At 34.6% G+C, this 18,356-nt stretch overlaps 1 protein-coding gene across 13 annotated transcripts in view; it reads right to left on the minus strand.

Annotated features, from left to right (window-relative positions):
- The window catches only part of OXR1 (oxidation resistance 1), a 458,944-nt gene that overhangs the window by 18,432 nt on the left and 422,156 nt on the right, over positions 1-18,356 (minus strand). The window contains exon 1 of one of the 13 annotated variants that reach the window (XM_036830020.1): positions 16,677-16,893. The exons of 11 other annotated variants lie outside the window; for them this stretch is intronic. In XM_036830020.1, coding sequence (XP_036685915.1) covers positions 16,677-16,742 — 66 coding nt within the window. In that variant the 5' untranslated portion in view covers positions 16,743-16,893. Of the gene's footprint in view, positions 1-16,676; positions 16,894-18,356 lie in introns of those variants that run through there. One more of the 13 variants, XM_036830021.1, reaches the window with a different exon arrangement.

Here is an 18,356-nt window from a genome sequence, read left to right on the forward strand (position 1 = left end):
GAAAAATTAGGTACTAAAAGTAAAAAAATAAAAATCACAGCTTGCTTTTCTAAGACCAGCAAAAGAAATCTCTACAAAATATTTAATGACCAGTTATATCTTTCTTCCTTTTTCCTATGGCATTCAGTCTAATCGAGAGTTTCCTAGACAAGAATTTTCAAATTATATGACTTAACTATTCCTCTGCATTCTTTCTATTCCTCTACTCAACACTGATCTTACACTGAAAGCTCTTCCTTTTACCATATAAAACACAGTTCCTGGATGAAAGTAAAATTGAATTTGCTCACAAAAGGGATCAGTTATAATCTAATTGTATCAACATCATTTAGAGTAGGAATCATCAGTGAGGGAACCATAAACTGCCATCATAAGTATAAGCTTATTAACATCTGGTAGTCATAGTTTCTTTAATGTCACAAATCTACTTTCCTCATTCATTTTGTTTTTTAAACTGTATTCCTTTCTGGAACTTATAAACTCACCACTTCCTTACCTTTAAATATTTACTCATGCTGTGATGAATGATGATATACAATATTGTCAAAAGAATAGGTGAACTAATAAAGAAAAAGGATTTGAAATCAAATGACTATGATCTTGGGTGACCTCAGCCTGCAGCAGCTTCAAGCAGGATTTCGGTTCCCCGGCTAGAGACTGAAGTCAGGCCTCGGCATGAGAGCATTGAATCCTAGCCACTAGACCACCAGGGACAGTGGCCAGCGACAAGGTCCCTGGCTCGTCGGCTTTGTAGAAATGAATTCCCAGAGATGAAAAGTAGTGAAACAAGTAAAGTGTTTATTAGGAGGAAAAAGGGTACGTATGAATAGACTCACATGGGTGGACTCAGAGAGTCGAGAGTCGTGTGCTTGTAGTAGTTTACCTCACTTGTATGGGGCATTTCTTCTGGGTTCCCTTTGGCCAATTATCTTGCTTTGCCTGGTTCTGAGTCTGTAACTGGTTTATCTCAGGGTCCTCCCATGGGTGCACGTGCATCTCTTAGCCAAGATGGAATTCTAGAGAAGAGGCCTATGGGTAGGTTGACATCACTTACTATGGGGTGACGCCCCCTCCCTTTTTGACCTCTGTGGAGCCTTTCTGCGCACGTGTAGTGGGAAAGGTCTCCTTGACTCTGAGAATGAGAAATATGTGGTCCCTTTATCTTTCATGTGGGCAGGGCTTAGCTTCTCCTTCCTCCTGCTATTGTATTCATCTTGGAGAATCTGTCCACAGGGGATAAACTCCAGCTGCTCAGCCTGGGGCCCATCTATCTCCTGCCTCAACTAGAGAAATATACTTCCTCCTCTCAAAATAAATGAATAAAGAGATATAGATTCCTAGTATATATGGTGGATCTGGAATTAGTCTCAAATTAATTTTTAACCCCTTGCTAAATCATACTCCATGTACAGAATGTATTACTTTACCCAAAAGATTAAACCTAAGTGGAAAATGGACAGATTGCTACAAAATGTCCTGTATCACACTCCCAATTATTAAAGGTACACAGTTGAGGAAATCAAGACCTTCTAACTAAAACTGTATTCACTGTCTGGCTAAAAAGTCATTTCCTGAGGAGCAAAGTGGTTTGCATATATTGCTAAATCCCATCTGCAGAAACTAAATACTAATGAACTACCCTCTGCAGAATTAAGTGCTACTCTCTAGTCTCTTCAGTTTTTGACAAAGGACTCACAAAGTGAGAGCATTTATTTTCAACAAATTACAAATGTAAAGGCAGAATTAAATCTACCCATCTCTATTACAAAGAGACTAATAACAACAACAACCAGAACAGAAGCTGAAAATAGAGGAAATGTATAGTTGCTGCAAATCCCATGAATAAGAACATGCTCTCCTAGAAAGAAAAGAGCTTCAGTCTAACATCGGTCTAACAGTCCTCCTTCCAGGATATTCCGGTATTTCCCCCTGAGATTACACCATAAACAAGCCAAAAACCTCCCTTCCCCCAACTGCCTTGCAGACTAAAAAAGATATCTGTGAATGTGTAAATTTTATTTCTCACTTATGCCTTACTTTTATTCCTTAGTAAAGGAAGATGGGGTAGAAAGAAAAATGTTACTTAACAATGCCATTTATATTTACTTTGGAATCCAAAAATATTTTTAAAAAGGAGGAAATTAAAGTTGAGCTGTTGTAGCTAACAAAAAAGGGCATACAACAGCATCCTGAAGTTACATAACATTCTGTTCTATATTTCATAATATATGACAAAGTCTTATCACAAAATAAGACCTGGATTATGTTAAAACTCCTTTTTGCCTTAAATTAAAACTACTGTTTTCAAAATACACTTCCGTAACGTAAATAAAATATAAAAGGAGCAAATAGAGAATCATAAATTAGGTAACTAGAAAGTAGAATTAATAGAGGGGAAAAAAGGATTAAATCCAGAATGAATACAAAACAGAACACATTACTGAAGTTTTGATTTGAAGAAATCTTTTATATTTAAAATTACATCCTGTTAAGTATATCTGCAGATGACTCACATAGAATTTCATAAGAAGGCAGATATATTCACTGTTCTTTTAGTCAAAAAGAAACCTGTTAACTACTCAAAACCATTCAATTACAATATGTATATATTATGCTAGCCTCATGGAACAATAAACGTAAGAAGTGAATCTCACAAAAAGGGAATAATCTTGTTTTCTCCACAGCATATCAGGGGAAAAGAACACTCATTACATAATCTTGAGATATATTAATTCATTATTATAGTTGGAGACTTCAAAACTCCTCTATCAGTAATTTGCAAATCCGACAGAAAATCAGTAAGGACATTGCTGAACTGAACAGTATTCTCAATTAGTTGGATCTAATTGACATGTATAGAATACTCCATCCAACAACAGCTGAATACATATTCTTCTCAAGCTCACATGGAACATTCACTCAGATAGAACACATTCTGGAACATAAAACATACCTTAACCAATATAAATCATAAAGTATGCTCTCAGACCACAATGAAATTAAACTAGAAATCAGTAACAGAGAAATAGTGCGAAAATCCCAAATTACTTTAGAACAACACACTGCTAATTAACACATAATCATTAAAGTCTTGGGAGATATTTAAAATATTCTGAACTAAATAAAAACAAAAATATAACTTACCAAAATTTTGGGATACAGTGAAAGCAGGAATTAAGAGGAAAATTTATAGCACTGAATGCATATGTAAGAAAAGAGAAAGATCTAAAATCAATAATCTCAGCTTCCATTTTAGGAAACTAGAAAAAGAAGAGCAAATTAAATCTGAAGTTGAAGAAAAGAAATAATAGAAAAAAATCAGAGTAGAAATCAGTGAAATTGAAAACAGAAAATCAATAGAGAAAACTCAACAAAACCAAAAACTAGTTCTTTGGAAAGATCAATAAAATTGATAAACCTCTAGCCAGGCTAACAAAACAAGAAAAAGAACACACAAATAAATTATATCATAAATGAAGACAGGCCATCATTATTGATAATAAAGGAAAATAAAGGAATATTATAAACAACTCTAAACCTGTGAATTTGAAAACCTAGATGAAATGGACCAATTCCTTGAAAGATACAAACCACTAAACTCACACAGAAGAAACAAATCATCTCAACAGCCCTATAGCTACTAAATAAATTGAATTAGTAATTAATAGCCTTGCAAAACAGAAAGTACCAGGCCCAGTTCTAGCCAACTAAAATGAATTAGCTACCAGTAAACATCAAGGTAACTCTATCAAAAGCTATGCAAACTTGTTGAGTGCTATGATAGACATGATAATAGAAGAAAGGAAAACTGAACAGATTTTCATTCTGGCCAATATAATTATATTGACTTTTGCAAGGCAAAAATGCATACACCACGGCAGCTGATTTTGTACTTACAAAGAAACCCAAAGTGGTATGATCTCTAGCTCTGGAGCATCTTCAGTGAATCCAGATAGATTCACTAGTGAATTCAATTAAACATTTAAGGAAGAAATTATACTAACTCTCTACAATCTCTTTCAGAAAAACAGAAGCAGAGAAAATACTTCCCAATTCATTCTATGGGGCCAGCACTACCCTAATAAAAAATAAACAAAGACATTGTAAGACAAACTACAGACCAATATCTCTCATGAACATACATGCAAAAAAACCTCAACAAAATATTACCAAATTGAATCCAACAATGTATAAAAAAGATTTCTATACAATGACCAAGTGGGATTTAATTCCAGGTATGCAAGGGATATGCAAGGTATTTCAACATTTGAAAATCAACTGATATAGTCTATTACACATAAATAGATGCAGAAAAAGCATTAGTCAAAATCTAACATTCATTATAAAAACTCCCGGCAACCTAGAAATAGAGGGTAACTCCTGCAACTTGATTAAGAACATCTAACGAAATAATCCTACAATTAACATCATACATAATGGTGAAAAATGAAATACTTTCCCACTCCTGTTCAACATTGTACTGGAAGACCTAGCTAATGCAGTAAAACAAGAAAAGGAAATAAAAGGTACACAGATTGGGAAGGATGGAATAAAACTCTTAGTAGACGACGTAATTGTCTATAAAGAAAATTCTAAAGAATCATCCAAAAACTACTGGAATTAATAAGCAATCATAGTAGGCTTGCAGGATACAAGGTTATGTATAAAAGTCAACTGCTTTTCTATATATCAGCAATGAGTAATTGGAATCTGCAATGTAAAACCATACTATTTATATTAGTATGGAAAAAAATGAAATACATGAAGAAAAGTACAAAATTTTGAAGAAAGAAATCAAAGAAGATTTAAATAAATGAAGAGATATTCCATGTTCATATATATGGATAGGAAGACAATACTGTCAAGGTATCAGTTTTTCCCAACTTGGTCTACAGACTCAACACGATTCCAATAAAAATCCCACCAAGTTATTTTGTGGATATAGGCAAACTGATTATTTAAAGTTTATGTAGAAAGATCCCAATGCCAACACAATAATGAAGGAAAAGAACAAAACTGAATGACTGACACTATTCAACTTCAAGACTTACTATAAAGTAATCAAGATTGTGATACTGGCAAAAGAACAAACAGATCAGTGGAATGGAAGAGAGCACCTACATATAGACTCACACAAATACAGTCAATTGATTTTTGACAAAGAAGCAAAGATCATGCAATGAAGAATGGATGGTCTTCTACCAAATAGTGGTGGAACAACTGGACAACCACACACAAAAAAGTTAATCTAGACAAAGTCCTTATACTTTTCACAAAAATTAACTCAAAATGGATCATCAAGCTAAATGTAAAATGCAAAACTATAAAACAACTAGAAGATAATACAGAAAAAAATCTAGGTGAAGATGGGTTTGAAGATGCATTTTTAGATAGAACACCAAAAGCATGATCCATAAAAAAAAACTAGTAAGTTGGACTTCATTATAATTAAAAACGTCTGCTCTGTAACAGACACTGTCAAGAGAATAAAAAAATAATCCACAGACTGGGAGAAAATCTTTGTAAAATACATTGCTGATAAATATGTTATCCAAAATATACAAAGAGCTCTTAAAAAACAACAAGAGAACAAACAAAACATGAACTAAAGATCTGGACATGTAAGAATATGAAAAGATGCTCTATGTCATATGTCATCAGAAAAATGCAAATTCAAATAACAATGGGATACCACTACGCACCTATTTAGAATGAAAGCACTGACAATATTAAATGCTGGTGAGGATGTAGAGCAGCAGGAACTCTCATTCATTGTTGGTAGAGCACAAAATGGTACAGCCACTTTGGAAAACAGTTTGGCAGTTTCTGTTACAAAACTAAACATACTCTTATTATACAATCCAGCAGTCACACTCCTTGGTATTTACCTAAATGAGCTGAAAACCTAGGTCCACATAAAATCTGCACATGAATGTTTATAACAACCTTTTATTTAGTGTAAGTGTCAAAACTTGGAAGTAACCAAAATGTCCTTTTATAGGTGAATAGATAAACTGTGGTACACTGAGAAAATGGAATGTTAAATGTCAGCACTAAAAAGAAATGAGCTATCAAGCCTTGAAAAGACAGGGAGGAACCTTAAATGCATTTTACTAACTGAAAGAAGCCAATATGAAAAAGCTACATATGATACGATTCCAACTAGATGATACTCTGCGAAAGGCAAAACTATAGAAAGATTAAAAACATCAGTGGTTCTCAGGTAGAGGGAAGGAGGGATGAACAGATGGAGCATAGGGCATTTTGAAGGCAATGAAACTACATTGTATCATCCTGTAATGGCAGATACATGTCATTCCATAGAATGTGTAACACAAAGAATGAACCCTAATGTAAACTACAGACTTTGGGTGATAATAATGAATATTAGCTCATAAATTATAACATGTACCACATTAATACAAGATGTAAATAACAGGGGTACTGTGTTTGGAGAGAAAGGGGTATATGGGAGCTCTCTGTACTTCCCATTCAATTTTTCTGTAAATCTAAAATCTAAAATCTCTAAAAAATAAAATCTATTAATTAAAGAAAAACAGGGAAATGGCTAACACAAAATTCAGGGAGGTAATAACCAATTTGGAGGTGACATGAGATGAGATAGAGAAAGAACACACAGATGATGCACTTTCATTGGTAACGTTCTAGTTCTTAAGCTGGGTAGTGAATGAGTGAGTGGGATCACAAATACTCATTTTATCATTATGTCTCACAATTTACATATGTAATAAATATGCTTTTCAACTACTAAGTCAAATAAATAAAGAAAAAATATTCTACACTGAATATGTGTATATGTCCTTTTTTCAATTATGTTGTGACATAATTAGTAAGCAGATGTTTTATACAATAAGGCATAAACACTAGTTAAAAAACTTCCCATGAATATGTACTATAGGTAGGCAACATAGTATAGTAGGTTTAGCTGTAGAACTCTGTCTTAATTCTGATTCTGTTTAATAGTCGTTCCTACATATGCCTGAGGGATTGGTTCCAGAAACCTTCACAGAAACCAAAACTCATGGATGCTCAGGTCCCTTATAGAAAATGGCACAGTATTTGCATATAATCTATGCATATCCTCTCTTTAAATCATCTATATATTACTTATAATACCTAATACAATGTAAATGCTATGTAAATAGTTGTCAGCATTGTGGCAACTTCAAGTTTTGCTTTTTGGAACTTTCTGGGATTTTTTTTCCCAAATATTGTTAATCTCTGGTTGGTTGAATCTGCGAATGCAGAACCATCGAATGCAGAACTGCTGGATAAGGAAGTCTGATTATATTAGTTTTGTGAACTTGAGCAACCGTACTTAACCTCTCAATTTCTGGTCTTTCAAATGGAAATAATAATCATACCTTAGACACTTTATGAGGAATAAATAATAGTATGTGTAAGATATATATAAAGTAGAAAATGATACAGCAAATGTACAAAATAAATGTTAATCCCCTTCTCCCAGTTATAGTCTGAAGATTTTGAGAGCATGTATAGCAAAGAATTTAAGGGCACAGCTTACAGCCAGAACAGAATGCCTGGATTCAAACCACAGCTCTGACCTGTATTGGTCAGAGTATGGCTGTTATATGCCTCTGTTTTGTAAAACGAAGGTGAAAGCAGCAATATTTCACAGGTTGAGGATTAAGTAAAAAACTCATGGTAAGTGTACAGTGTTAGTATAAGTAATTATTAATATTTTAATCAGTATTATAATCATTAGCTGAGGTCACTGAAAAGAGTTTTACATTTAAATTTGTTCTTCTTAAAATTCTACCTGTGAGCTAATTTCTATACAGATGTAAGTAATTCATCATGTCATGTGTTTTCAAATATAAAAGGCTAAAATACAAAAAAAAAATTCATCTTGTCATATATGAGGGCCTAAAAACAACAAAAAAAGGAAAAGATGAGAAAATTCAGTGAAGTATTGATAGAAAAAAATGATGTTGTTATTTAATATTTTGTGACTTTCATCTGATTAAACTTATACCCTTATAAAATGAGCCTATAACCTTCACATAAATTACAATTTATTGACAGACACTAAAAAGGCAGGATATAGTATACGGGTATATCAAATACATAAATAGCTTCAAGTAAATGATTAGAGATTAAAGTTTAGGTTATTTATCAGAATAAACTCTAAAACAGCCTTTAAAAATAAAGAAAACATAGCAAGATGGCTGAGCAGAAAGACCCTGAGCACATGAGCACACCAAAATTACAACTATTTACAGAACAACTATCAGTGAAACAGACCAGAACCTATCAGAAAAGATCTTTTACAACTATAGATATAATGAAGATGGGCAGTAGGGGTGGAGTCATGGTACAGTCAAGACCATACCTCCGGTAGGTGAACCAGAAACAGAAGAATAATTATTGCAGAAGTTCTCCCCAAGGAGTCTGAGCCCCACATCAGGCTCCCAAACCCAGGGGTCCTGTGTTGGAAAGACAAGCCCCCAGAATGTTCGACTTTGAAGGCAAGTGGGGCTTCCTTTTGGGAGACCCAGAGGGTTGTAGGAAATACAGACTTCACTCTTAAGAGGGTGTACACACTCTGGGACTGGGGACAGAAGCAGTAATTTGAAAGGAGCCTGAGTTAGACCTGCCTGTTGATCTTGGAGAGTCTCCTGGAGAGGCAGGAGGCAAAAGGAGCTTACCTTGGGGACACATACCCTGGCAGAAGCCATCTTTGGGAGCTTGTTCTACCATGGGGACATTGATGCTGGCAAGTGCCATTTGGAATCTTCCCATTACCTTATTAGCACCTGAACCCAGCCCTGCCCACCAATCCTATAGGCACCAGTACCAGGTGCCTCAGGCCAAGCAACTAACTGAGCAGGGACACAGCACCACCCAACAGCAGACAGGCTGCCTTAAGAACCCCTGAGCCCACAGCCTCCCCTGTACATTGCCCAGCCTACCAGAGGGCCCACCAACCAGTACACAGGCACTAGACCTGGGACCAAGGTAATGATCATGATATGATCAAAGAACTCAGGAGAAAAACGGATGAACAGAGAAATCATAAGTGTTTAACAAAGAGTTAGAAAATATAAAAGAACAACCAAACAGAGGTGAAGAATCCAGAAAGTAAAATGAAAAATACACTAGAAGGAATCAACATTAGACTAAACGACACAGAGGAATGGATAAGCGAGCTGGAAGACAAGAGTAGTAGAAATCACAGAAGTGGAACAGAAAAAAAGAGAAAGGATAAAAAGAAATGAGGACACTAAGTGACCTCTAGGACAACATCAAGTGTGCTAACGTTCGCATTCTAGGAGTCACAGAAGAAGAGAGAAAGGGGCAGAGAAAATACCTGAAGACATAATCATTGAAGACTTCCCTAACCTAGGAAAGGAAACAGACATCCAGGTCTAGGACACACAGAGTTCCAAACATGATCAACCCAAAGAGGACCACAGCAAGACACACTGTAATTAAAATGGCAAAAATTTAAAATAAAGAGAATATTAAAGGCAGCAAGGTAAAAGCAACAACTTATATACAAGGAACTCCCGTAAGACTATGAGCTGAATTTTTAGTAGAAACACTGCAGGATAGAAGGAAGTAGCACGATATATTTTAAATGATGAAAGGGAAAAACCTACAACTGAGAATACTTTACCTGGCAAGGCTCTCAATCAGATTTGATGGAGACATTAAAAGTTTTACAGACAAGCAAAACGTAAAAGTGTTCACCAAATCAGCTTTACAAGAAATGTTAAACGGGCTTCTCTAAGTGAAAAAGAAAAGGCCACAACTGGAAACATGAAAATTACTAAAGAAAAAAGCTCATTGGTAAAGGCAAATAGGTAGTAAATCAACTGCGTAAAAGCTAGTAGGAAGGTTAAAAGACAAAAGTAGTAAAACCATCTACATCCATGATAAACACTTAAGGGATACTCAAAAGAAAAAAGTGTTAAATATGTCAAAAACAGCAAACGTGAAGAGAGAAGAGTAAAAATGCAGGGTTGTTGAAATGCATTTGAAATTAAGAGAACAGCAATTTAAAATAATCACGTAGATTGCTAGCTCACTGTGTGTGTGTGTGTGTGTGTGTGTGTGTGTGTGTGTGTATAAAAACCTCATGGTAACCACAAACCAAAAATCTATAACAGATACACAAAAATGAGAAGGGCATCTGCAAGTTAACACTAAAGATAGTTATCAAATCACAAGGGAAGAGAACAAAAGAAAGGAACAAAAAAGAACTGCAAAAACAATTAACAAAATGGCAATAAGTACATACAGATCAATAATTACTTTAAATGTAAATGGACTAAATGCTCCAATCAAAAGTCATGAAGTGGTTGAATGCATACAAAAACAAGACCTGTATATATGCTGTCTTAAGAAGTCAGACACACACAGACTGAAAATGAGGAGATAGAAAAACATATTCCATGCAAAAGGAAATCAAAAGAAAGTCAGGGTAGCACTACTTCTATCAGACAAAATACTTTAAAACAAGGCTGTTACAAGACACAAAGAAGGGCCTTACATAATGATCAAGGGATCAATCCAGGAAGAAGATATAGCAACTGTAAATGTATATGCACCCAACATAGGACCACCTAACACAGAAAATATTAACAGAAATAAAGGAAGAAACTGACAGTAACACAGTAATAGCAGAGGCCATTAACACCCCACTTACATCATCCTGACAGAAAATCAATATGGGAACACTGGCCTTAAATGACACATTAGACCAATGAAGTTAATAGATATATATGGAATACTGCATCCAAAAGCAGCAGAGTATACATTCTTTTCAAGTGCACATGAAACATTTTCCAAGATACATCACATGCTAGGCCACAAAACAAGCCTCAGTAAATTTAAGAAAATTGAAATCATATCACGCATCTTATCTGACCAGAGTGATATGAGACTAGAAATTGACTACAAGAAAAAAAGCTGCAAAAAACACAAATATATGGAGGCTAAACAATATCCTGCTAAACAAACAATGGATCACTGAAGAAATCAAAAAATACCTGGAGACAGATGAAAATGAAACACAATGATCCAAAATCTATAGGATGCAAAAGCAGTTAAAAAAGGGAAGTATATAGCAATACAAGCTTACCTCAGGAAACAAGAAAAATCTCCAATAAACAACCTAACCTTACACCTAAAAGAACTAGAAAAAGAACAAACAAAACACAGAGTTAGTAGAAGGAAAGAAATCATAAAGATAGAAGCAGAAATAAATGAAATGGAGACTAAAAAAAAAAAAATAGAAAAGATTAGTGAAACAAAGAGATGGTTCTTTGAAAAGATACATAAAACTGATGAACCTTTATTTAGCCTGACTCATCAAGGAAAAAAGAGAGAAGGCCCAATTCAATAAAATCAGAAATGAAAAAGGAAGAGAAATCATAACAGATTACTGCAGACAGCTATATGACAATAAAATGGACAACCTAGAAGAAATGGACAAATTCCTACAAATGTACAATCTCCCAAGCATAAACCAGGAAGAAAGAGAAAATGTGAACAGACCAAATACCAGTAATGAAACTGAATTAGTAATAAAAGTTCCCATCAAACAAAAGTCTAGGGCCAGACGGCTTAACAGGTGAATTGTACCAAACATTTAGCAAAGAGTTAACACCTACCCTTCTCAAACTATTCCAAAACACTGAAGAGAAAAGAACACTTCTGAATTCATTCTATGAGGCCAGCATTACCCTGATACTGAAACCAAAGATATCACACACACAAAAAATTACAGGCCAATATCACTGATAAACATTGGTACAAAAATCCTCAACAAAATATTAGAAAACCAAATCCAACAAAACATTAAAAGGATCATACACCATGAGTAAGTGGGATTTATCCCAGGCATGAAAGGATGGCTCAATATCTGCAAATCAATCAGTGTGATATACCACATTAACAAATTGAAGAATAAAAACCATATGACCATCTTGCTAGATGCAGAAAAAGCTTTTGACAAAATTCAACATCCATTTATGATAAAAACACTCCAGAAAGTGGGTATAGAGGGAACATACCTCAACATAATAAAGGCCACGTACGAGAAGCTCACAGCTAATATTACACTCAATGGTGAAAAGCTGAAAGCACTTCCTCTAAGATAAGGAATAAGACAAGGATGCCCAATCTTGTCACTTTTATTGAACACAGTACTGGAAATCTTAACTATAGCAATTAAACAAGGGGGAAAAAAAAGAGATACAATTTGGAAAGGAAGAAGTAAAACTGTCACTATTTGCAGATGGTATGATACTATACATAGAAAATCCTTAAGATGCCACCAAAAGACTACTATAGATCATCAATGAATTTGGTAAAGTTGCAGGATACTAAATTAATATAGAGAAATCTATTTCATTTCTATACACCAACAACAAGCTATCAGAAAGAGAAATTAAGGAAACAATCTCATTTACCATCACATCAAAAATAATAAAACACCTAGGAATAACCTTACCTAAGGAGGTAATGGTCCTATACTTGAAAAACTGTAGTACACTGATGAAAGAAATTGAAGATGACAGAAACAGATGGAAAGATACACTGTGTTCATGGACTGAAAGAATTAATATTGTTAAAATGACTATACTACCCAAGGCAGTCTACAGATTCAATGCAATTCCTATCAAAATTCCAATGGCATTTTTCAGAGAACTAGAACAAATATTTTAAAAATTTGTATGGAAACACCAAAGACCCCAAATAGCCAAAACAATCTTGAGAAAGAAGAACAGAGTTGGTGGTGTCACACTCCCCGACTTCAGATTATACTAAAAAGCTACAGTAATCAATACAGTATGGTAGTGGCACAAAAACAGACACATAGATCAATGGAACAGAATAGAGAACCCAAATATTAACCCACACATGGTCAATTTATCTATTACAAAGAAGGCAAGAATATACAATGGGGAATAGACAGTCTCTTCAATAAATGGTACTGGGAAAACTAGATATCTGCATGTAAAAGAATGAAATTAGAACATTTTCTCACACCATATACAAAAATAAACTCAAAATGGATTAAAGAACTAAATGTAAGACCAGAAACCATAAAATTACTAGAAGAAAACTACTAGGCAGAACACTATTTGACATAAATCTTGGCATTATTTTTTTGGCTCCATCTCCTCCGGCAAAGGAAATAAAAGCAAAAATAAACACACAGGACCTAACTAAACTTAAGGCTTTGGCACAGCAGAGGAAACCATTGACAAAATGAAGACAGCCTACTGAATGGGAGAAAATACTTGCAAATAATATGACTGATAAGTGGTTAATATCCAAAATACATGAACAGCTCATACAACTCAGTATCAAAAAACCAAAAAACCCAATTAAAATATGGACAGAAGTCCAGAATAGACATTTTTCCACAGAAGACCTAGAGATGGCCAACAGGCACATGAGAAGATGCTCAACATTGCTAATCATCAGGGAAATGCAAGTCAAAACCACAATGAGATATCACTTCACACCTGTCAAAATGGGTATCGTCAAAAAGAGCACAAATTGGGCTCCCCTGGTGGCGCAGTGGTTGAGAATCTGCCTGCCAATGCAGGGGACATGGGTTTGAGCCCTGGTCTGGGAAGATCCCACATGCCGCGGAGCAACTGGGCCCGTGAGCCACAATTGCTGAGCCTGCGCATCTGGAGCCTGTGCTCCGCAACAAGAGAGGCCGCGATAGTGAGAGGCCCGCGCACCGCGATGAAGAGTGGCCCCCGCTTGCCGCAACTGGAGAAAGCCCTCGCACAGAAACGAAGACCCAACACAGCCATAAATTTAAAAATAAATAAATAGAATTAAAAAAAAAAAAAAAGAACACAAATTAGCAAATGCTGGCGAGGATGTGGAGAAAAGGGAACCCTGGCACACTTTTGGTGGGAATATAAATTGGTGCAGCCATTGTGGAAAACAGAATGGAGGTTCCTCAGAGAACTAAAAAGAGAACTGCAATTCTATTCCTGGGTATATACCCAAAGAAAACAAAAACACTTAGAAAAGATATATGCACTCCAATTTTCCTAACAGCATTATTTACAATTATTTACAATTTAGCCAAGATACGGAAGTTACCTGTGTCCATCAACAGATGAATTCCTAAATATGTGCTGTATATACATATACAACAGACAGTAAAACATTAAAAACAAAAAGAAATTTTGCCATTTGCAACATGGATGAACCTAGAGGGTATTATGCTTAGTGAAATAAGTTAGAGACAAACGAATACTGTATGCTATCACTTATATGTGGAGTCTAAAAAATAAAGTAGTGAATATAATAAAAAAGAAACAGACTCACAGATATAGAGAACAAACTAATGGTTATCAGTGGGAAGAGGTGATACAGGGGTAGGGGTTTAGGATGCAGAAACTACTATGTATAAAATAAATAGGCTACAAGTATATATTGTACAGCACAGGGAACATAGCCAGTATTTTATAATAATTATCAATGGTTTATAATCTACAAAAATTTTGAATCACTATGTTGTACACCTGAAAATAATATAATACTGTAAATCAACTATACCTCAATAAAAAACGTATAAGGAAAAGATAAAGTTAAGCATGTTTCATCAACATTGTTCTCACCCAAGCTAACTGGCAAAGGTTTAACTTTATTCCATGTATTTTGGAGCATATTCTAACTATTAGTCCTATTAGTTATTATCTTTGAGACTTTAATTCATTTACAAAATGAAAATAATCTATCTCTGGTTACACAGTTACTGAGCATTTAGAAAACTGTCTTAGTTTACATAAATATATGGCCATATCAATACTGGCTTTAAGACTATTTATTACTTAAGTAATACCATTCTACTAATCAGTTGAGTAAAGTTATGAAGAACTGTAAGAAGTTACAAAATACAAAGTCCAAAAACGAGAAATTTTATTTGTTCTAAAATATTTGTTATACTCCTAGAAAAATTATTTTTTCTTTTCAGTTTTAAAGTGGAAGGGCTCCCTCTCTGGCAGAATCTTAGAGGAAATTTCAATCTACAAAACAAGTAAAAAAAACTGCTATCATTTTAACCCGTATTTTCTTAAGCCTTTCTCCTACCCTACAGTTTCTAGGATTTCTACTCCAAAGCAAGGAAAACAGCTAGAAAACTGGGACTTCAGCTTGTCTACACACCAAAACACATCATAATGTATTGTACCATTTTATAAAACTCTCAAAGACATCCTGGTGAGGTAATGAATATGCTAGGGTCTAGCTGTCTCTGTGCTCCATGACAACTTAGTTCAGTAAACCACTCCATATGAATTTTCACCTTTAAAATGGGAAGTAATACTACTGACTTTGTACGGTTATTGTGAAGGTTAAGTGAAACAACATATATAAACTCTATGTGCAGAGCTGAGGACCAGTGAGAAGCATGCTCTCATATCTGAAAAAATCACGTAACAGCTTCCTATGAGGTTAAAAAGGAATTGGTGACTGTAAGTGTGTAAGTGTGAACTGGTGACTGTAAGTGTGTGATGTACATTATAATGACCTATAAAGTTCAAAATATCCACGTTTTGCCTGCATTTGTAATAAATTAAACTATATTACAGTATTAGCAAACTAATGATAAATGTTAATTCAAACTGCAAATCAAAAGAATACATGCATAGCATCACTGTTCTTGGTTTAAAAAAAAAAAAAGCTATGTTAATTGGCTAATCTGATAACCTGATCAGAATTTTAACAAATCCAATCATTTCAGATGCCTAATCCCTTCTGTGCTGATGTTTCATAAACAAAACCTTGAAATCATTCAACTTAAAAATAAAAAGACATAACAAAGTACTCTCGAGCCAAATTACACCACCACCAATGGAAATCATTTTGATATTTTTACATGTTTTACATTTAAGGGTGGCAAGCTGCTTTGGGGGCATCTTCCAAAGTCACTCCTGGTTCTAAGTATATATCTAGTCTCATTTAAATCATCTATAATCTCAGTAAAAATAAAATTAATATTCATAAGGCAAGATATAATCTTAAATTACCAAAGAAAAAACAACTGGCAATACATTTTCTAACAAATAATGCATACATACTTATACTGAAAACTATCTAGGATTCTTAAAATAGTAAGGTTGAGTAAGATATTTCTTTATTAGAATATCATTTAAGTTCTGTATTAGGCAACAATGCTTGAAACTTTTTGGAAAGCTTAAGAAAGACTTTTCTTAGATTGCTAAAATAATAGTCTTAAAACACAAAATTATAAATGTATTTAGTCTGGGATCCAGTCAATAAAAATTAAAGTTAATTCACTACGATAGTTCTACTAAATTTATTTTTAAGCAAAACAAAAATTCCAAATATTTTCCTACAAAGTTAAATTAAAAATTAAGGCAGTAATAAAGGTTTGATAATTTCCTGTTAATGTAGAACAGGAAAACCAAAACACTTTCACAAACCAAAATTACAGTCCCTTATTCATTTCCTTTTTGAAGATATTTATGACGAGCAGAAATAGCTTAAATTAAGGTACACTTTTATAATCATACAATTTTGTATTCTATAAATATTCTCTATACTTAAACTTTTAAATTATACAATTTTGCAGAATGTCACCATAAAAAGACTAATAAATATAGAAATTGAAATCATCGATTAAGATTTACCAGAGTATATTTTTGATTAATTGGTTGATGCCTTCTCCCCTTTTTCCCATACCAGAGACGAGACATTTCCTTTCCAGGGCAAATTAAGTTACATCAAATCTCCTAAGAACTGTTTTAAAAAGCATTCTTCCTCTGTCAAAAATACATTTCTAGCACAGGAGCCCTACTACAGTGACAAAACAGTTTGCTGGAGACAAAGATTTGATTGACAAGACAGAGAGCTAATCACCAAGTAGTATCCATTGCAAAGATAGTCCTGAGTGGAGACTGTAAAGCTGGGGAGGGAAGAGAGGATTTCCCATGTTTAAGTTTGGTTGCACTGTACCCAAATGTGCAGAGAAAGGACTCAAAAGCTTAAAGATACAGAGCATGTATTTCCAAATACCAGTACACTAAGAAATATACTAAAAATAAACCAGTCATAAAAAAGTAATCAGTACAGTTTCCAGAGTCCCTCCCAAAGTACACAAATGATTTCAATTAACATTTTACTATTTGCTCATACAATCATAAAATTCTGTTCCTCATTTACATCTAAGAGTCCTATAAAATTTCACCTTACATGTATTTTTTAAGCAGTAAAACATCCTTTGAGGACTCTTCAATCCTCAAACTTTTAGAATGACTATGTAAAAATGAAGCCAATCTACTACAAATAAATCCTATACAGATATTCAGTGTGACCTGAAAATTCCTTTTAGTATTAACACAGTCCATTTTTAAACTGCATTTTCTAACATCTAGTTTCTTGAAAAAATACTTATATTTATTATGCCTATGTATATACTTCACTAACCAGGGGTATCCTGAATATAAGTGAATTTTTAAGATTAAATATTATTATGACTATAAACTATAATTACCTAGATTACCTCAGTTTTAACTAGAATATCAATGCCATATGATACACTGAATATTTCTTCCATTTTAAGTTAAAACTGCTCCTCCCCCTTTACCTTGTTGTGTGTACACACAAAGCTGTGCACACAATGCCACCCTTCACACACACACAGCTACCTTTCTAGTATATACAACGCTGCACCATACCCACACCCCCCCATCTCCTTCCTGCACATTCCAGCATGTGCATGCACAAGACACAGCACACCCCCTGATGAATATCCACCCTGCCATGCCACTCATACCAGTCACCCCCCTAACTCCCCCACCAGCTCCACCACACTTACCCTAAGATCTCTCTACCACAGTCCTTCGTAGGCACACTACACCCATCTCCACACCAGCTTTACAATACAGGGTTCTATTATATACACAGTGAACTGTGGTCGCCAACCCCCACCCCTGCACTCCCTCTGCACACACCAACAGCATTAAATAATTTGGTGGTGGTGGGGTGCTCTTTTGAAAACCTATCATTACTTCCAGCTGGATTTTCTAGAATTAGAAATATTATATGCATACCAAAATGTGGTTTAAATGCGATTTTAAAAAATATACACACATGCACCATGCATAGGATAGCCTATTTCGTTGGCTGTCTTACTCAGCATACACCTCCACACCTTCTTCCTAATACAGTTTTGATTTTGCTAAGGTGTCTTTTCAGCCATGTGTTTCTGAGAAGGCTGGCTCCATGCCTAGACAGGATGGGTTCTTAAAGATCTAAACCAGTGGCTCTCAAATTTTAGCCTACACCAGAATCACTTGGAACATTTGTTA

The sequence above is a fragment of the Balaenoptera musculus genome, chromosome 17, assembly GCF_009873245.2.
Source record: "Balaenoptera musculus isolate JJ_BM4_2016_0621 chromosome 17, mBalMus1.pri.v3, whole genome shotgun sequence".
NCBI classification, from domain to species: Eukaryota; Metazoa; Chordata; class Mammalia; order Artiodactyla; family Balaenopteridae; genus Balaenoptera; species Balaenoptera musculus.